The sequence below is a fragment of the Aquila chrysaetos genome, chromosome 16 (assembly GCF_900496995.4).
Source record: "Aquila chrysaetos chrysaetos chromosome 16, bAquChr1.4, whole genome shotgun sequence".
In the NCBI taxonomy this organism is placed as follows: Eukaryota; Metazoa; Chordata; class Aves; order Accipitriformes; family Accipitridae; genus Aquila; species Aquila chrysaetos.
In genome coordinates this window covers 5544237-5564833 of record NC_044019.1, presented here as the reverse complement: position 1 = coordinate 5564833, position 20597 = coordinate 5544237, and the positions used below count along the sequence as shown (strand labels likewise).

Below are 20597 nucleotides of genomic sequence, written 5' to 3'. Positions count from 1 at the left end.
CAGCCAGTTGTGCTTGCAAACTGACTGGAAGGTGTTGCGTTTGGGGGTTTTTAGCAAATGCCCTCTCCATAGCATGCGTTTCTTTCAAAAAGCAGTTACTTTCTCACTCGTCGTTCAAATGGCCCATTCACCTTGAAGGGGCACCTTAAGTGTGTTTATTGTTTGGACAATATCTGCTAGGTAGCATACTACTGACAGCAGCTGGTCATCAGCAAGTTTGCAACGCTTGTCTTTTTGTCAAATAAAACTCCTTTGAGTTCCACAAGTCTTTTAAGCCCTTTGCCATGAGAAAAGCAGCAAATCTCCATGTGGTAGGAGAGAGTTTCATGGTTGCTCCCCGTCTCATTCCAATGTATTGTAAAGAAGTCATTTGCTGTTGAGAATATACCATCTCTGAATGACAATATATAAATAAAATGAAACTAAATATTTCCTTCTAGCATCCTGATGGATTGTCTTGCACACCCCACTTTGGGGACCACTGGCTTCGAAAACCAAAGTGAGAAATGATCTGGGTGTCCTCTGCTGAAGACTATAGTACAAGCCCAGAAGTCTTCAACACCTGGTTCGGTACAAGTGACATCCCCCTCCCTGGATTAGCATTTTTAACATTCCTGACTTCATTGGGTATGTTTCCGTCTGTGAACCTTGCTCGAGCTACTGTTCTCACTTTGATCTGCTTCTCAGTGACTTTGTGCAGACCTGGAAAGCTCTCAGATGCTATTGAAGACCTCCGATTTCTGAAACCCAAGCCAGTGATTCAGCAATACTGATTTTAAAGTCATCAGGACAGGTCATGAGATGAAATACATTTGTCTGCTGCTTTTCCCGGTGCCAGTTGAATTGGCTGTTGTCCTCTTCGTCTGGCATACAGATGCTTAACTTGGGAGGTGGAATCACATACTCAGCTCTGTTACCTTGGGACCTAATTTAGGGAATCTTTCCATGATTGGACAGCGCTGTGCAGTGCGGCATGTTTACTGTGAACCTATGAACTCGTGATCTAATTTCTCATGAGCACTGTGATTTTTTTTTTTTTTTTGCATAAATGGCTGTGCAGTGTGGAGCATCTTCCACAGCCAGTGCTACAGGGCTGCTCTCACCAAAAACTGAAATTCCCTGTTCTGTGGAAAGGAAGGGGATCATGATGTAGTATCTTGTTTAAATGCTTTGGTTAAAGCCTCTTCTCTACAGGAAGCCTCAGTAGATGCTGAAGGGAGAGGTTCTTGCTCCAGTAAGTCTAAGTTGTGACTCCTTGTGGTGGGTTGACCCTGGCTGGATGCCAGGTGCCCACCCAAGCTGCTCCATCACTCCCCCCGCCCCTCAGAGCTGGACAGAGGAGAGAAAATATAACAAAGGGCTCATGGATCGAGATAAAGACAGGGAGAGATCACTCAAGCAATTACCGTCACAGGCAAAACAGACTCAACTTAGGGAAAATTAACTTAATTTATTGCCAATCAACCAGAGTAGGGTAATGAGAAATAAAACCAAATCTTAAAACACCTTCCCCTCTCCCCTCCCTTCTTCCCAGGCACAGCTTCACTCCCGGATTCTCTACCTCCTCTCCCCTCCAGCAGCGCAGGGGGATGGGGAATAGGGGTTACAATCAGTTCATCACACATTGTCTCTGCCACTTCATCCTCCTCAGGGGCAGGACTCATCACACTCTTCCCCTACTCCAGTGTGGGGCTCCTCCCACAGGACACAGTCCTCCACAAACTTCTCCAACGCGGGTCCTTCCCACGGGCTGCAGTTCTTCACGAACTGCTCCAGTGTGGGTCCCTTCCCCAGGCTGCAGTCCTTCAGGCACAGACTGCTTCAGCGTGGGTCCCCAGTGGGGTCACAAGTCCTGCCAGAAAACCTGCTCCAGCGTGGGCTCCTCTCTCCAGGGGGCCACAGGTCCTGCCAGGAGCCTGCTCCAAGTGCAGGCTTCCCATGGGGTCACAGCCTCCTTCGGGCACCCACCTGCTCCGGCATGAGGTCCTCCCTGGGCTGCAGATGGAGATCTGCTCCACCATCGACCTCCCTGGGCTGCAGGGGGACAGCCTGCCTCACCATGGTCTTCCCCACGGGCTGCAGGGGAATCTCTGCTCCGGCGCCTGGAGCACCTCCTCCCCCTCCTTCTGCACTGACCTGGGGGTCTGCAGGGTTGTTTCTCTTACATGTTCTCACTCCTTTCTCCGGCTGCACTCTGTGCTGCCACAACTTTTTTTCCCTTCTTAAATCTATTATCACAGCGGCGCTACCACTGTTGCTGATGGGCTCGGCCTTGGCCAGAGGTGGGTCCGACTTGGAGCCAGCTGGCATGGGCTCCATGGGACATAGGGGAAGCTTCTAGCAGCTTCTCACAGAAGCCACTCCTGTAGCCCCCCCGCTACCAAAACCTTGCCACACAAACCCAATTCACTCCTGTAGGACCGATTTATCGCTTTGCCAGCTGCAATGCTGTAGTTGTCCCCAGATGGGATGTAGGATGAGCAGGAGAAGCCCAAGCCTGCTCCCTGCAGCCCCACTGCCCCTGGCCCCTGGTCTGAGCTGGGGGAGGAAGGGGCATGGACTCCCCAAGAGCTAGGAGGGATTGGTTTGGTTTGAGTGGCCCTGGGTGCTGGTGCAGCTCCTGGAGCAGCCCCAGGTTGGCCTTTTGCTGGCTTTTGCTGAGCGCAGGGCTAGTGCCTGGGGCCTTTGGGTTTTCCGGGCTGGAGCCAAACCCTTCATGTCCCTGAAGGCAACCCCCCGCCCCGGGTGTAGAGACAGTGACTGTGAGACTGCAGAGGCAGGACAAGGCAACTGGAAAAGATTTATTATCGAGAACAACAAACAATTTACTGTTACTTATTCCTATACTAATGTATTTCTACCCCTGTGACGCTTACTTGCTACCTAAGGTCTCTGCTCTTTCTAGTCCAGCCCCCGCTGAGGTCCAACCCCGTCGCCGGCAGCTGCGGTGTTTGGTCTGCAGGTGCAGGTCGGGCAGTGGCACTGGGTTGGAGCTTGGCCGTGCGGTGGCCCTGGCACGGGAACAGCAGATGGTGCTGCCAGTGTGGTCATCGCAAACCATGGAGCGCAGAATGGAGGCAGGCCAGCCCCGGGGACCTGCATAGCAACTAATTGTGGCTGCCCAGATGGAAATGCGGGGAGTCCCATGGCTGGCGTGAAGGGAGTGTTTGGGGCAGGAGGTGTGACACGGTGTGGTGAAGCCATGGATGGAGCAGGAGCCGCCTCCTGGATGCCAGTGGGGCTGTGGCTGCGGTGCTGCTTTGGTGGGGATGGACCGGCACTGCCCGTCTGGGCGGTTGTGTCAGCCCGTGGCTTGGTCGGTGTGGAGATGGTGGTTGCAGATGTCTGGGTGTCGTTCTCCTCCTCCGCAGCTCCTACCGCTGGCTGAGCATCAGGTCGTCTTCTTCTCGGGTGGTTGTCCTTCAAGTTGGGGCCCAGTGGGGATGCAGCGGGGGCTCTCTTTCTTTCACCAGCACTTTGCGTGCACATCCAGAGGAGGTTAGGGCAATCTCTCTTAAAAAAGGGGTTGTGGTAGAAGAGCAGCTACAAAACGCAAAGGAGAGGAGTTAGTTGCCATCATTGCAAGGAGGAGAAAGACAGAGATCTGATAACTAAGCATCTGCATGAGCAAAACCAAACATGGGTATTAAAAAGGGCCCTCTGGGGCATTTTGAACCTCAAGTTTCAGCTGAATAAAATGTTAGGATAGGGTTTTGTTAAGTAATAACCACCCTTGTGTTTTTGGCATTTGGGAGCAGAGAAATGTAGGGTTTTCAAAAGCCTGAAAGCTGATGGAGAAATGCAAATACCACTAGTTTTCAGGCACCACAGAGTGGAATGGACATGTGGGGAATAATGTGATGCTGCCGGGTATCTTGTCAGCATTCAGCAGGTGCCACAAGAAGATGTAAATTTTTGGTGCAGCCAGATACGGCACAAACACAAAGAAAGCACAATATGATGGGCTGATCTTTCTGTTTCACAGATTCAAAGTAAGCAGAAATAACCAAAATCTTATTTTGTCGGCATTTCTGCTCCTCTGAAATCCTGCATCAAGAATTCCTGAAAATGACCTGTGAGACACAGTCAGGCCATTTGCTCCCAGCCGCATCTCCCACCTTGTAAAAGCTTATTTTTTCTGAATGTGAACCTCTCCCCCCGAGAATGTCCCAAGGGTTCTTTCATGTGCGGAGGAACCGACATACCTTGCCCAGAGCAGAACCTGCTGCTGCTACTGCTCGCATCTCCTCGATGGAGGCAGATATGAGAGAATCCCCTTCCATTTTGCAGAATCCATGGAGGTTAAGTTGGAAAATGAAGCCTCTCATGGACTCGGTTTTAAAGATCTTCAGGGGTCCCCTCCTCCCCAGCACTTCCCTTCTGAAGAGTTTTTCTGCAATCACGATGCAGTTTCCATCATCACCCCACCAGATAGACTGGACATGATGGCTGCTGACGATCTTCCAGAGCTTCTTGAGGAAGGAGCAGGCTGAAGACTGGTTGGTGTTGGCAGAGCTCTCCTCTGAGAAAAAAACCCATATGATGGAGGTCCAGGATTCATCAGGCAAACTTTTAAAGGTGTTTTCTTCTCTGAGAGGTCCGGTGGCATCATCCCAGGATGTTCCCGTACCACCTCCTGGGTGGCTGGGAGAAGCTGAAGCCACCCACCAGTCTGGCTCCTCTGGGTCGGAAGCCCAGGATGTCTCTGGTGAAGGCGGCTCCATTTTAGTTTTTTTTTTTTTCACAGCTTGGCTGCAACTTCCAGCCGTGACCCTTTCGCTGACCAGCCAGGCTCCGTCCTGCCGGTCAGCAGGATGAAGGGCCCTGGCGCAAGCTGCCTGGGAAGTTCTACAGTGTCATCTGTCATCTACCTGTGTTGCGTCACGGTGACATCTCAGCGTGGCGCCTGTCTCGTCGCAACAGGAAGTGGAAGACAGAAGAAATTGCTAGAAAGCCCTGCTTTCTTTTCATGGAGAGAGCTGTTTTGAGCCAAGAGGTGAATCCAACTGTGTTTGCATTTGCTATGTCCTGCTAGGGCAGTGCTGCATCCCGTTGCCTCTGGGAGATGGTGCCCAGGGAGGGATGGGGAAGGCTGCGGCGTTGGGCATCAAAGTGCCCCAGACCTGAAGTTTTTCCCTTGGGCACCTTCCCGCTGTGCAGAAATGCCTGTCCCCTCTTCTATGGAATAAAACCCGCCCTGTGATTTCAGTAGTGCTGCTTCTGTCGTGGCTGTCTGTGTACCCAGGTGATGCTCTCAGCTTTCAGCAGGCTCTCCGTGCTGCTCCGTAGGATGAACTAGAAGTGAAATGCCACCTAAATATACTCTGCAATTGAAATAAACTGGTGCACCAGCTCAGAACAAGGATTTCAGTTATTTCGTGCACAGCCGTGGTGCAGCACCACAACGTGCTTTGGGTAATGCCATCCTCCAGCTGAGCATCCCACAATTTCGGAGTCAATGCAATATTTTTTCATGAGTATCGCTGGTGGAGACTGGTAAACAGCCACTCAGCTCCACTGCTGCCTTTTGCTGATGGGAAGGAAGAGCCACAGGCGGCATATTTACCTCCCTGGAGGGTGACGTGCAATGGAAAACACCGATATGTAAAATCACTGCTGCAGGAGGGACTCTCATTCCAAAAACATAGCTTTTGGGTGTGAAAAGGGGGAGTTAAGTATCATACCTATGCATTTTCTGGGTCCGGGGGGATGAGAAGAAGGGTGGTGGGGCAGGGACATTGCTTGAGGTTGGAGGGGGCTCCTCTACAACTGCGTGTGCTTTTCGAAGATCAAACCACTTTGAAATTAAAACTCACAGCCTGTGTTAGCAGCTAAATTTGCCTGGACATGTTGAAGCCATTTTATCCCCCCATAACCCCTAGCACTCAGACCTCCCTTACACAAGAGCAAACCAAGAAGCCTACTAGATGTAACCTGTGATAAACTCCTTGCCAGCATCTCCCCTCTGCTCTCTCACCACTATTAAACCCCTCAATATTTTGCATTTTTCTTACTCCTGCAGCAAAGCCGCCGGCGTTGGAGGCAGAGCAGCATTGCATGCCCCAGCGCTTTCCTGATCGACAAATAAAGTGGGGAAAAAAACAAAAAAAGGACTCTGAGATCGTTAAGACCACTATTAAGCGTGACATAAACCAGAAAAATTAATGCAAAGCTTTTATCCCCCTTGTTTATTTGATTCGGCAATAAAACCTAACAAGCTTTAGAGAACTCTCTTATTTTCACAAAATGTTCCCGAGCACTTACTCCTACACCAGGGCACGAAGGAATAAATAATTAAATTTAACTCTACTTGTCAAATGAGCAGGATCGTGGTTGGAAATCCAGCTGCTGGCTTTGCAGATACGCAGTATTAATTTTTTAGGGGGTGATGGTGGGGGTTTTTTTAGGGAATCCAGCTGCTGGCGTTGCAGATACGCAGTATTAATTTTTTAGCGGGTGATGGTGGAGGTTTTTTTAGGGGGGTGGTGGCTGCTAAAGCTGAAATGTTCCCGAGAGCCTCTGCTGGGGTTTGGTGCGATTTAGGCATCTGATGTGTCAACCGAAACGATAAAAATAAGTCCCCAAAAATGGCATTTAGGGATCTGCGAGAGGGATGTGTTGCTCATCGGTGGGAATGAGGAATGGCCGAGTGTGGCCAGGGATAGGGGGTGTCCCCAGGGAGGGGGGATGCCGTGGGGGGACCCCTGAGCACCCCGGGGTGTGGGGAGAGGGAACCCCCATCCCTGCCTGCATTTGAGGAAGGAGGAGCCCATCAGTATCTGGCATGTTGGGGAGGGGGCACCCCACAAGCCCCTGCCATATAGAGGACCCCACAAGTGCCCTGGCAGATGGGGGACCCCCACCTGTGCCTGGCAGCTGGGGGAGGGTTACCCCACAACCCCCCCCGACCCACGGGAAGGTGAACCCCCGTCATTGCCGTGTACATGGGGAAGGGGGACACCCACAAGACCCCCGAACCACGGGATGGCACACCCCAACAACACCGCGTATATGGGGAGGGGGGACCCCAGGACCCCCCAGACCCGTGGGGAAGGAGGACCCCACCCGTGCCCTGCATATCAGGGAAGTGGGGACCCCACAAGCCCCCTGACAGATCGGGGACCCCCATTAGTGCCCTGCATATGGGAAAAGGGGGGACCGATACGCCCTCTCCATAGGGGGAAAGGGGACCCCTGTCCCTGCCCTGTAGATGGGGACGGTGGGGCCCACAGCGCCGCTGTCTCACAGCCGACTCCACACAGCTGCGCGGCCCCTTTAAGAGCGGCTCGGCCAGGCCGGGAGGCGGGGAGGGAGGCGTGGCCTTCGGTGACGTATTCCTCCCCTTCATCGCTCCCCCTCCCTTCCCCGTGCGGCGCCGTGACGTCGCGCTGCCGCCTCGCCCCGCCCCCGGCGCGCGCGCTCCGCCGCCGGTGCAGCCCCGCCCCCGCGGGCCGCCCTCCCCCCCCTCCTCCCCCATCCCCCCCCCCCCCCCCCTCCCCCGGCCCCGCCGGGCGCGATGCCGCGGGTCTACATCGGCCGCCTCAGCTACCAGGCGCGGGAACGGGACGTGGAGCGGTTCTTCAAGGGCTACGGCAAGATCCTGGAGGTGGATCTCAAGAACGGGTGAGCGCGGCCCGGCCCGGCCCCTCCTGCCGCCCGCCGGCGGAGCGCGGCCCGGCCCGGCCCCGGGCGGCGGCGGTGTGAGGGGCGGGCAGGACGCCTGGGTTCCCCCGGGGGGAAGAGGAGGAGGAGGAGGAGGGGGGGCGGGCAGGACGCCTGGGTCCCCGCCGGGCACCTGAGCCCCTTGGGGGAGGTGTGGGGAGGACGCCTGGGGCTCTGTGGAAATGGGGGGGACGGGCAGGACGCCTGGGTTCCCATGGCAACGGGGGGGGCAGGACGCCTGGGCCTCTATGGCGGGGGTGCGGGAGGGCAGGACGCCTGGGTTTCTGTGGCAATGGGGGGGGCAGGACGCCTGGGCCTCTGTGGCAAGGGGGGGGCAGGACACCTGGGTCCCTGCTTCAGTTATTGGGGGGCAAGTCACCTGTGTCCTACTCCTCTGTGGGGAGGGGGTGTCCCCTGAGGGGTTCCCCTGTGCCCCCAGGCCTCTCCGTGCCCCAGGATGAGCACCCAAGGGTGAGCCAGGCCTTACCCCAGGACAATATCCCCCCCCCCCCAACCCAACCCTTTGTGGGGGGCACAGACCCCCCTTTGCAGCAGCAGAGGTCTGTTCTCAGAGCCCCCAGGGTGGGAGGTTCGCGGCGGCATCAGCCGATGGGGGTGTCCTGCCCCCCCAAAGCCCCACGGAAGCCCTGACGTACCGTGTGTGTTCTCACCTGTGTGCTGTTCCAGCAACTGACCCCTTCCTGCACCTAGAGGGTTTGGATCCTGCTCCACCAGGACTTGCCCAAGACATTCAAGTGTGGATTTTTCAAGAGAAAATAAATTGCTATTTTTGGTGTCTTCTTTTTCCCCAACACTTAAAGCCTCACGAGTGTTGGCATCTTTACTTTTTACAAGAAACCCAACTTGAAGTCTTGCTTAGGAAGGCCAAGTGGAATATGGATTTTAGTAGTAGTAGCCAGGGGAGCTAATTATTAATTTCACTTTAGAAGTGGAGAAGAGGAATTTCTTGTAAACGTCAGTCCTTGAGTGTAAAAAAAAAAAAAAAAAACCAAAAACAAAAAAAAAAACCTCATTAAGTTTTAATGCTAGTTGTACTGGTAGGTGGACGTATAACAGGTTTATAAGATTAATAAAATCCATTATTAAAACAAACAAGTGTGCATGTGTCAGTGCTTTAACCAACACAGCTTCAGGCAGTATTGAAGATTGCCCGTAACTGAAATACCTGAGCACTCTGTTTTCCAGTTCCACTGCATAGCCTTGAAAGTGTTTGGGGGCGGGGGGGGGGAGTTTTCCTGTTGCTGTTTAAAGCCTCCAAATCAAATATGTCTGTTTCATAGACAGATGTTGGAAAAAACAAACTCAACTGTTTTCTTAGCAGACATAGAACTGCCAAGTTATGTGGCTGACATGGCTAATGGACTTGTTTCCTTGCTTTTATTGAAAAGTATCGACCGAGGACCAGCCCTATGATCCCAGCTTGGCATTTAGAAATCATCTGCAGGGAGGTGATGTGGGCACAGGAGTCAACTTACTGGTGTGCTTGAGCAGCCCAGACTTGTGGCTTCATAAGTGTGAATGGTACCAGGTATAGAGGGGAGGAGGGCACAGCCTGCCTGTATCTAAAATTCGGGTGGTCTGTATGTGATACGCTTTTATTACAGAGCTAAAGTCGTTTTTGTAACTTCACTTGGGGGAGACAGAGTTCAAAAGTTGCAGGTAATGGAAGGAATACAGGAAACTCAATGTAATTGAGGTGTCATTCACCTTGCTGTTTGCTTCTGTAGCAGATGGCTTCAGCTGTGGGTTAAATAGAGCTCAGTCTGTATTTCTAGGATTAACTCAACAATTTAATTCCTTTTTTAGTTTTATATTCTGAAGCTCTTTCAACAGGCTGCTGTTGGTTTGTTGTTAAATTCCAGTTTGACAAAAAATTTACCTGAGCTATCAGATTTTGTGTCTCTCTACTTGGGGTAGCCTCGTGCTGCACTTTTGCTGGGGTACTCTGCAGTTTGCTTTGTTCACCCTCTGATTCTTTCTCCACAACTTATTTTTAGTAGTGCTTAGCAAATGATTAAAAATTACCACACAGCGTTTGACTTGAGAGATTCTTCTAGTTTCTGCTGGAAATTTGTGGGCTATCTTCAATGCTCAGCCAGCAGGAGATTAGCCATTCAGTATTTTAGCAGTTGAGCTGAAAGGCTCGAGCAAGAGGATGAAACTGCAATGTGATACAGTGAAGTCCTAAAAGCTTCGCTGGGTCCTGCTCGCTGCTAATTGTAATTTAAGCTTGCAATTCAAAGGCTTAAAGCAATGTTTACCTGAGAGAATGATGGGGAAAATAAAAATCCAGTTTCTGTAGGATTCTCCATTCCAAGTTGCAATTTCCAGTTGTATGCTCATAGTTTTCATATTTTTTTTTCCTACTCAGAACTGCATTGACAACCGGAGCTGTGTGTGGCAGTAGTGTATGTACTAAGTGATCAGAAAATTGGACTTTTCAGCCTGCTTTTTTATCTTTTAAAAACTAGCTGTAATAACTCTAGCTGCAAGCTTTCATTGATGGGGAAACCAATCTGCAGTCTCGCTAGGTTAAAAAGTAGTTCTGCCTGTGTACTCACCTGTCCTGCATCACCCTGACCAGCTTTCGAGAATTCACGGCTTCACCCTCATAAAATACCTGCAAGACAGGGGGATGTAATTTCTCCCAACACATTGAGGAACACAGATCAAAACTAAAAGCTTCAAACTTGAATTTTTTCATCTGTCTATGTTCAAAGTCTGTATTTGTTGCCCAAAGAGAAGTGATTTGATTTCCCTGCACCATCCCCACCAAAATATTTAATGCCCATTAACTTTAATTAGAGCAATTGGTATTTAAAAAAAAAAAAAAAATCAAACTGGTGCGACAACATAATGATACCCAGTACAGCTAGATGACGGTAAGGTGACCTCCTAATGAATTGTATTTTAATTCCAGTGGATTTGTGGATTTTTTTTTTCCTTTGCTAATATTAGGGTGAATAAGGTGAGATTTTAATTTCTTTTTGCTTTAAGGTGTTCAGCTGTGCTAGAAGACCAGAGATTCTCAGCGGTGTTTGTCATTAGTGCAGAAACTTGGAAGAATCACTACCAATTCTTACATTTAAGTAGTTTAAGTACTGAAAATTAAGTATTTTTTGAGGTTGTAACTTCAGTGACTCATTTAAATGAGTGTTTTGTTTCAAGCGGCCTGAAGATGCTTTTCCTTGATAATGCCCTGCTCCTGGCTGTAGCCTGGTCTGAGCAGGAGAACTGGCATGCAGAGTGCTGCCTGCGTCTCTGCCGTTCCCCTTCCTGGCTACGGTGTGGGCGAGTGTATGGCTCGAGCAAGCAGCCCTAGTGGTTTGTGAGCTGCCTACAAGTTACCTTTCAGGAGTGTTTTTCAGGGCTGGACGTATTGCATTCTTTATTCCAAATGAAGCTGAAGCCAGGAATCAGTTTTCCATGCATTTCCTTCTCTGCGGCTGCCTGTGTTGATGCCTGTTTGCCCTGACCTCGCTCATCCAGAGATGCAGGAGGAACGGTGGAGGTGCAGTGAGCTCATTTTGAGAGTATCTGTCCATATGAAGCAATTGTGTAATATAAAATTCGGAAAGCTGCCAAACCGTCAACTTGATTTGTTGAGAGAGGAGCGGGGCAAGAGTTGAGCAGGTCTCTCTTTGTTGGGAACCTGCAAAGCAGCTGCTGAATCGACCCTGCAGCCGCAGGACAAGCTCAGACGGATTGCAACCCATCTGAACTTCACGGATTTCTAGCCTGTGCTGGCAAAAGGCAGGGATAGCAGCTTTGAGGTTCTCCTCAGCTCACGGGACTCGTGCTTTTGGGCTCCAGCACCAGCTGTTGATGAGTAGTGGGAAAAAATTGGCACGTGGGGAATGTCATAGAGGTGGGCTTCATGCTGGTCCTGGTGGGCTGGCATGGAGAGCAGGCGCAGAGCCAGCTGGGAGGATCCAGCGGGCTTTCAAAGTGATGCAGGTGGGGGAGCAGCTGAAAGGAGGAGAAAGATGAGGGTCTGCCTTTTATTTCGGGTATTAAGCAATTTTAGAAAACCACATTTTTCCTTTCACTTTGGATTTAAAAAACAAAACTCCCACCTTTTAGGCGGTTCAGTCTATTGGAATTGCTTGGGATAAGGACATACTCCTGTAGTTTTTTCCTTTTTTGATACGTGAACAGAAAATGGTGTAGCTTCACATTAGCTGAAGTAAATTGCATTGACGTTTTTAGTAAGTAGTTTTATGCCACATATGAAGTAGTAATAGTAGGCATTTAAAAGAAGATTTACTTGCACCGTTGTCATATAACAGCAGGTTCAGATTGCTGTAGTTAAGGCTGTGTCAGCAATTGTGGCTTTCTGTGGTGTAAAACTGTGCTTCTGGAGGTTTTTGATTCATGTTTTTAGATTGTACAGTGCAATATTACACATATTTAACAGGTGGATCAGTATTACTTTCATTTATGAGTGATGTGGGGTATGATTTTTAGTATTCTTTAAGTGCAAGTAATCTCAAGGTTTGTATGAGCTCGCTTGTTTGTCTTAAAAAAGAAATTAGAAGTTTCTTCCTGTAACTTTTGTTTTTTCCTTTTCTATCAGAGTAACATTTTATTCTAGGGCTACTTGCATTTTACATATTCCCAGACGAAAAAGACGAACAGCATAGGGTAAATGATAAGCATTCCCTTTTGGAATGAGTGAAGAGAAGAAAAAGTGTTAACGCTTTCCATCACGGTTTGGCCAGACGAAGTCCTGTCGATGTAGGACCATCTTGGGAGCAAATTCCCGTGGGAGGCCAAGTGGAGGAACTGGTGTCAGCCCACTGGTGCTGCGCAGCGAGGCGCTGCTGGAGGTGCTGGTTTTTATCTGGTGTGTGATACGGGTGACCAAGTGCCCCCCAAGCAACTTCTGGGTGCGCTTCTGGGAAGAACAAGTTCAATACTGTGCTCTGATTGAATTCAGATATTCCTCCATTATTCTAGCTTCAAATGTCTGTGCATTTATTGTCTTGAAAGTGCTGGTGCGTACCAGCCACTTCACCTTGTAAGTAATTGCTTTTAGGGTGAGATCTCGTTTAAACGTTTGCACTCGCTTGCTTTATTTTTGGAATTGAAGGGAAGAAACTTGCAATTTGAATGGTTTTATGACTGTGATTGTTTCAGTTGTTATAAATCAATCACACTTGTTTCTTCCATGAAACTACAGCAATTGCATGCGAAAGCAGCCATCTTATTTGTGGTGTTTGGAGTCATTCTTAAGTATTTTGTTAATACAGGTATCATTACACAGCAAAGCTGTAGCTGCTGGTAGTGCTGTGGTTGGGAGAGGTAGTGAGAAAGCTTGAGAATGAAGTGACCTGAAAGAGGAGGCCAGCATTTTTGTATCAGGGCTTTGTTCTTCTGGATTATTTAATACACCAGCACTCACAAAAATTTCCCCCTGAGACTTGCTAAGACCCGAGTTCAGGATTATGTGTTTGCTTACAGCAGCCAGAGAGGTTGCAGGTGAAAAGAGGCTCCCAGTTGTGCACGGGGCTGCAGCATCCTTGGCTATTGCCTGGGGGACTCTGGAGCCCGGATCTGGTATTGGCAGGTAACGGAAGGAGAAGTCATTTCAAACACAGGTAGGCTCTGAACTATGATAAACAGCACTCTGATGCTTTTTGTCCTCTTCCCCTGACCTGTTGGGATAATGGGTATTTACACAATGCTGTTTTTTAAATAGGTGTTTAACTCTTGTCAGGTTAGAAATTGGCAGGCTTGAGTTTTGCTTCAGTGCTGCTGTGAATTTGCTCTGCAACTGTAAGCAAGTCACCAGCTTGTTCCTGAGCACCAGCTGTGAGAAATTATTTTAAAACCCTGCACTCAGTCTTTTGGGATGTCTAGCCAACAGGGATTAGGCACTTGCAGCAGCCTGATGTTGGCACTGATGCCTGTGGCACCTCTGAAGCTTAAACTGAAAATGCTTTAACTTTTCAGGCAAGCAGTGGTCTGTGAGCTTTCGTCTCTGTATTGTGTCCATTTTTTGCAACAGGGAACTGATGCCACAAGGTTCATTTGAATGTTGAAATTAACATAATCTGTTTTTTTCAATTTGTATCCTTCCTCTTGTGCTTGATCTGTGTGTGACTTCCAAGTCTTGAGCAAGGCTAATGCAGCAGGTGTTTTCAAACACAAAACTTTGCTCATCTCTGGACCTGCACCCTGTGCTGCCCTTGCAAGGCCTCTTGGCTGCAGGTGGACTCTTCATTTGCCCAGGAAATTTGTTCCTGGTTACTGCTGCTGTGGTTTTTTTAAGTATCTTAACAAGTTTTGGACTAGCCCTGCTCTCTTAAATGCTAGGATATTGGAAATACAGTGGGCATAAAACACTTTCTCAGCAGTACATGGAAAGCTGCAAGTATCTCAGCAGGTGGAAGATCTGTCCTGTTGCATGAGCACGTTGCTTTTCTTACCCAAACCATCAGTACTGTCCACAGTCAATAGTAAAATGAGTCTGATTAAAACAAAATCCCTTTTCCTAACCTGCCTTTGTATTTTCTTTCTTGTTGGACCTTTCACGCAGGGTGTACAGACCACTTGTGTTTGCAGAGATGAATGAATATTTCCCTTTGAAGTATAGGCATTAAGGTAGCTTCCTAATAGAACCAGGAATGAACCCAGGACTTCTCAAAAATCAGGATAAATCCTAATCCATGGGAACATATATACTGCAATAGCTGTCAAATGCCATTTCAGCCTCACTGCTGTTGAGCAAATTTATTGAATTATTTATTGAATACGGTGCAGCATAGTGCCATATTTAGTGGGTTTGTGGGTGTAGTGCTCATGGCCTTGAACCCTTAGGTAGCCTTCAGGAGGTTGCAACCACTGTTCATCTAAAGAAGAGCATGCAGAGAGGCGCGTTCTTCGGGCCCTGCAGAAACCTGCTGTGGGATGCGAGTTGGTTTTGAGCACAGATACCTCAAGTTCAGTTCCTTCCCAGTGATTCTTTTTCTCTCCCTCGCTCTAGGTACGGCTTTGTTGAGTTTGATGATCTGCGAGATGCAGATGATGCTGTTTATGAGCTAAATGGTAAAGATCTTTGTGGGGAGAGAGTGATCGTTGAGCATGCCAGAGGCCCACGTCGTGACAGCAGTTACGGTTCTGGACGCAGTAAGCACTAACATGCATTTGTATCTGTGACTTATTTTAAATAAAACATTTTTTGCTCATTTTTTAAAAAGTAATTTTAAAAGAAAATGATACGAAGTTGTGAATAGTGTTCTGTAAATGTAAATGTAACTGTTGATCTGAATATTTATTAACTTGTTTGTTGTATTAAACTATTTTAACTGATAAATTAATAAACACAGTTTCTTGTACCATTTTTATTATTATCATTTCATTTAACTATTTGAATGGTTTATTTGCAATGTGATGTTTAACATAGATTTAACAAAGACCTCAATGTTTTAATTAAAAGAGTCCTTTGAGGCTAAGATGACTGCCCGTTCCATTTGCTGACCTTGGGTTACCTTTCCATGAGTGGCTCTTTGACCTTTGTGGCCCTTGGCTGACCAAAAAAGGAAGCCATGTGACGACCGCAACCTTTTCCCATTAGACCTGGGTGGTGAGGATCCCAAGGGTTAGAGACAGATGAGATTAATCTGAAATAGGTGCCTGAAAAGCTTTATTCATGTCAGATATTCAGAAAGCCTTTAAGCAATGTAAGTAACATTAGTAAACTGGCTTAATTCGGTTTCTTCTTTCAAACTGTTTTAAAAATAACTTTAAATTTAATTGCATGTTAATTGTAACATAATTATAATTACGTGCATTGTTTTAATTATATGCTTGTAGTAAAAGTTTTTTAATGCTTTGGATCTTTGTAACATTTTATACAAGGGGGCTTGAATTCAGACTAGTGGGTGGGTGAATTTTTAATGTCTTTGCGAACATACGGGGCAGAACAGTTTTCGTCCGGGATGTAGAGTGAGCGCTCCATTTCCCTAGTTGAAGTACTGCTGTCTGCTTGTCACCTCCTAAAGGTGGATATGGTTATAGAAGAAGCGGAAGAGATAAGTACGGTCCTCCTACCCGTACAGAATACAGATTGATTGTGGAAAATTTGTCAAGCCGCTGCAGTTGGCAAGACCTTAAGGTATGGGGCTCCTTTCTTTACCCTCTCTCTATTAAAGAGCACAAAGGGTAAAAAAGTTAGCTTCCGTTTCAACAAGGAAAAATGGTATACACCTGTGTTCTTGACTCCAACTTGTTAATAAGTCTGTGTGCTCATATGTATACAAGTAGATTTTGGAAGTAATACACACATTAAGTCAATACAGAAGTGTATTTGCATATATGAAATCATTAATGCGACATTGGGAATTGCACCTGCAGACTTGGTGTCACTGGACAGTGGGAGAATAACTTTTTTCCTTAACACAAACCAACATCATGTACAGATGTGTTTTATCTTATCTTTAAGCCCTGTCAAAACAGACTTTAATCCTGCCGGTGGCAGGATTCACTAGAGATGGAGGAGTTTGCCCTTGTCACTTTGGATTTTCCTCATCAACTTGTAAGGTGCTAGAGCTGTTTGGAAATGATTGCATCGTTCTTGCACAGTCTCTGTTAAGAATGTCCACACCATGTAAAGCTGTTTTAAAGAGAGTTTCAGGGAAAGGATGCTTCCAGAATGAGCAATCATGCAAAACCTCTGCCAGAAGCTAGTATTTTCTTAAGTCCAAAGGAGTGGAAAGTGATTCTCAGCAGTGGAAGTGTTGGGTAACACTGTGAAGCCCACAGTACCTCTGAGTATCCTGGAGGTGAAGTGTTGACTTGTGATTATCTACATCGTGGATTGAGGGGGCAGGACAGGGAGCAGAATTTCAATAGTAGGTGCAAAACAGTGTTTCCTTGTCAAACTGAGCAGCAATGGTTAAAAGCACTTGTTCTTACAGGAACGCTTTCTTTTATGGTTCTCTTTTAAGGATGTGTAAAATTTGTTCTAAACAAACTTTGACGTAGTAGAAACTGGTCTGTAATTGAATATGTAACACTAGTTCAGGTACGTACTGAGATTCTTCAAATGTCTTTTGTTGTTAATGCTTCACACCATCAATAGCTTGTCTTTGCTTCTGGTATTAAAAATTGTAAGTAGAGCATGGCATGATTAATCCTCTACTGGATGCATTGCTTTTTTTGAATAGCTTTCATTTCAGTGTACTTAAGATGGGAGTAGCTGGGTTGAAAACAGACTGAACCGGAGTTCTGTGCCCCATTTCCATTGCAGCCAAAGTCCACAGCGGCTGAAAGATGGCCCTGTCTGACGGCTTGCTTGAAGCAGGGCAGAATGGCCCTCCTTGATAAACAGAGGTGTTCAGTAATTGAAACAGAGAAGCCAGGAAGCATGAAGTGGGAAAATGAATTGAGCTTTTACTCGTGTGGCAGCTTCTTCCAGTAGAATGAGATGTGTTACCTAGGTGGAGGACAAAGGGAAGTCTGCTTGCCTGTAGTCTTCTTGCCTCTTCTTATTCAACCTTTAAGTTTATCACCTTTCCCAAGTTAGCTTTGAAAACATGATTTAGAGAGCAAGCATTTTACTACTTTAATCGCTTTTGAAATTTGAAACTTATCATAGTCCAGAGCATATTTGATACTAGACTTGAGATGAGAGACCTTAAATTATTGTTTGGCTCAAAACTATCAACACCACCTTGGTTCTAATCACACAAACTCTGTGAAATCATAGTGTGTTATTTGGCTTGCTCAGCAACCTTGGCGTTAACCAAACAGCATTTGCAGTGCTAAAACCCTTGCTGACATCTGTGTGAATAGAAGAGGCTAAGTGAGAATCGTTGCAAAAATGAACAGGGTCAGCCTGGAAGCCTGACTGTGGATTCGAGGCAATGGTTATTCTGTCCTCTTCCTCTAGGATTATATGCGTCAGGCAGGGGAAGTGACATATGCAGATGCACACAAAGGAAGGAAAAATGAAGGTGTGATTGAGTTCAAATCCTATTCTGACATGAAAAGAGCCCTTGAAAAGCTGGACGGGACAGAAGTAAATGGCAGAAAGATTAGATTAGTGGAAGACAGACCTGGATCGAGACGGCGCCGCTCTTACTCCAGAAGCCGAAGCCATTCGAGGTATGTCTCTTTATCACATAGCTCAGGCTGAATCTAGCTGCAATTACATGAATATGCAGCAGGTTCAAAAACACCTTGGAAGTGTTCAGAGTTCTCAATAAATATAGTTTTTGAGAATGTATTAGTTACCTGCAAGTAACCAAGGGAAATGAGGCTTCTGTTCAAAGGTGTCTTCCTTGCTGAATGTGTGTATCTGCTAGCTAAACACCTGACAGCGTGCTACTGTTCTTCCCCAACTACATCAAGTCCGTAGTTCTTGCTGTCTTGCAGGTGGAGCTGTGCATACAGAATGAAACAGAAGGTGCTTTTAACACTTCAGCTTTGAACACTGTGTTCTGCTATAAGCACCAGGACTAACAGTACTTTCTCAGCTTGGAACCCCCCACCCATTCCCTGTTTCTTAGAGATTTGCTGCTTTCGTTGTGTGATCAAGAGAATTGCTTCAGCACACACCACCAAGTATTTCCCCTTTCCATTCTGGAGTAGAACTTGTTGTTGCAAGAAAACTCAGGCAAACTTCTACTGTTCACAGAACAGCTTGCTTATGAAATCGAAGCCTGAAGTCAAAGCTTTATCCTAGTGTCTCACTGTATTCAACCTCTGACTTGATTGGGAAAGTGATTCTCGTTTCCTTATCTTAAATAAGGTTGCCTATTTTCTTCCAGATTAGCAACGCTGCTCGCTTCCAGACACGGCAGCAGGGGATGAGCAGTGGGGAGAAGGGTACTCTAAGTTTGTAACTTTACTGTGTAACGCTATCACCATTCAGCTGCTTGAAAGGTGCTTTAATACTATGGGGTTTTACCCACAGGGGACTGGGGGATCACAAGTTCTCCATGAGCATGTGCTAATGTTAAGCTGGTTGATTTTGTTCCAGGTCTCGCTCTCGAAGCAGACATTCTCATAAGAGCAGGAGCCGCAGTGCCAGTAGTAGTCGCTCCAAGAGTAGATCAAGATCCAGGTATGTCTTTGTGTTGGAAGAAATGGGGGCTACCCACTTAAATGAGAAGCATCATCCTAAGTCTGCAGTAGGAACACTGTTTTTCTTTTCCCTACCGTATTATGCATGCTATTTAAGTGCTAGTCAAATCCAAGCCACACTAAAGTGGAGCTGTCTGTTGCCTTTGTGCTTTCAGGTCTGTGTCCCGTTCCAGAAGCAAGAGCCGTAGTCGAAGCAAGAGCCGTAGCAGAGGCCAAAAAGAGAAAAGCAGGACTCCAAGTAAAGAGGATAAAAGTAGGAGCCGGAGCAGGAGTGCAGAGAAATCCCGAAACAAAAGTAAAGATAAACCTGAGGGCACTCTCCATAACAGTGATGAGAAAGCAAAGAGCAGGAGCCACAGCAAGGAAAAGAGTAGGAGCAGGAGTGGGAGTAAGGACAGGGGAGAGATGAGGGAGAGCATGAGGAGTAGGAGCAAGGAGAAGAGTAGAAGCAAAGACAGGGAGAAGAGCATTAGCAAGGCTAGAAGCAGGAGCAAGAGCAGGGACGAGAGTAGGAGCAGGAGCCACAGTAAGGATAAAAGGAAAAGTAGGAAGAGAAGCAGGGATGACAGCAGAAGTAGAAGCAGGAGCCGCAGCAAGAGTGAGAAAAGCAAGAGGCGCAGCAAGCGAGACAGCAAACCAAGTAGCAAGAAGAAAAGGAAGGACAGCCACGAGCGGTCCAGGTCAGTCTCCAAAGAAAAGGAGCATCTAAAAGCAGATTCTGACAAAAAGGAGGCAAAAGGTGAGGGTGAGGATGCAGTCGGACGTCGGGTGTCTCGCTCCAGGTCTAGGTCGATTTCCAAGTCAAAACCAAATGTCAAGTCAGATTCTCGTTCCAGGTCTAAATCTGTTTCAAAGCCTAGGTCCCGGTCCAAGTCTAGATCTAGGTCTCCCTCTAGGTCACACTCCCGATCGCGGTCAAGGTCTCGCTCCAGATCCTAACCTTGCTGCAGCCACACTTGGAATGGTTGGAAAAGTCTTTTGTACATGTTTAGTAGTTGTAGCGCAAGTGATTGAAGTAGAAAACATGTCGATGCTGTATATTTTTAACAAACCTGATGGTATGTCTGTCATTATTAACTGCAGTGCTCCCTCCCTGCAATGCTCTCTGATGCAAGGCTGTTCAGCTCATTTTCTATCCTATAGAAATGTTCTCTTTAAATATAACTCTTCCTAGAGCACCAAAATTGCCCTGTTTTCCAGGAAGAGCCTTGCAGAGAATGAGCACTGCACCTTGGTGGGTTTATGAGATTGCAGTGATGACTGATAGGTAGGTATGATGGCTTCAACAGTCTTTGCCCTTGAATTGATGCCCTTTGATGTATGCCATTTAGTGGAAGTGCTAAGTCTTAGGTTTCATACTACTTCTGTTTCATATTTTTTGGACTTACAAAGTTGTGAATAGCACAGTCAAAAGGAAAAAGAAAATATAGGTACTTGCAGTAATCCATAGGGAAAAGAAGTATAGTTCCATATTCTGGTATTGTGACAATATCCTTGTTTTATATTAAATTTTTTTATTTTATTTTTCCCTGTCTTGCAAAGTACAGTGATTCCTGTTTCCATGAAATTTGAATAAAGACTATTTTTGCTTGATGACATTTGGTGGTGGTTACATGAAGTCGTGTTGTGATTTGTCAGTGTTTTATATCAATTGGTGTAAGCTTGAATTTGCAGAAGTTACTTGCAGAGAATGGGTTCTTGGTTTAGAAAGCCACTTCAATATTAATATAGTCATGACACTCGAATACAATCGAGTTAAAATAACTTGTTTCTCTAGAAACACTTACTGCGTTGTTTGGAGGTTTAACATTGCAATAAGGAGA

General features: G+C 47.1%; 2 protein-coding genes across 3 annotated transcripts; one reads left to right on the top strand and one right to left on the bottom strand.

The window, feature by feature from the left end:
* Nucleotides 1–2901: 2901 nt before the first annotated feature.
* LOC115352069 (heat shock transcription factor, Y-linked-like) lies at nucleotides 2902–7351 on the bottom strand. Its single transcript, XM_030039725.2, has 2 exons — nucleotides 4206–7351; nucleotides 2902–3543 (listed from the first exon to the last, which is right to left on the bottom strand). Exons 1-2 carry the CDS (start codon nucleotides 4722–4724, stop codon nucleotides 2902–2904), a joined length of 1161 nt encoding a protein of 386 aa, XP_029895585.1. The 5' UTR covers nucleotides 4725–7351.
* A 112-nt stretch (nucleotides 7352–7463) lies between these two features.
* SRSF4 (serine and arginine rich splicing factor 4) lies at nucleotides 7464–20367 on the top strand. 2 transcript variants are annotated; one of them, XM_030039309.2, is made up of 6 exons: nucleotides 7464–7623; nucleotides 14672–14814; nucleotides 15690–15802; nucleotides 17579–17793; nucleotides 18671–18754; nucleotides 18930–20367. In XM_030039309.2, the coding sequence occupies exons 1-6, from the start codon at nucleotides 7517–7519 to the stop codon at nucleotides 19711–19713; spliced, it is 1446 nt and encodes a 481-aa protein (XP_029895169.1). In that variant the 5' UTR covers nucleotides 7464–7516; the 3' UTR covers nucleotides 19714–20367. The 2 variants fall into 2 exon arrangements, with proteins under 2 accessions (XP_029895169.1, XP_029895170.1); XM_030039310.2 differs by lacking the exons at nucleotides 7464–7623; nucleotides 14672–14814 and adding an exon at nucleotides 15199–15368.
* The last annotated feature ends 230 nt before the right edge of the window (nucleotides 20368–20597 follow it).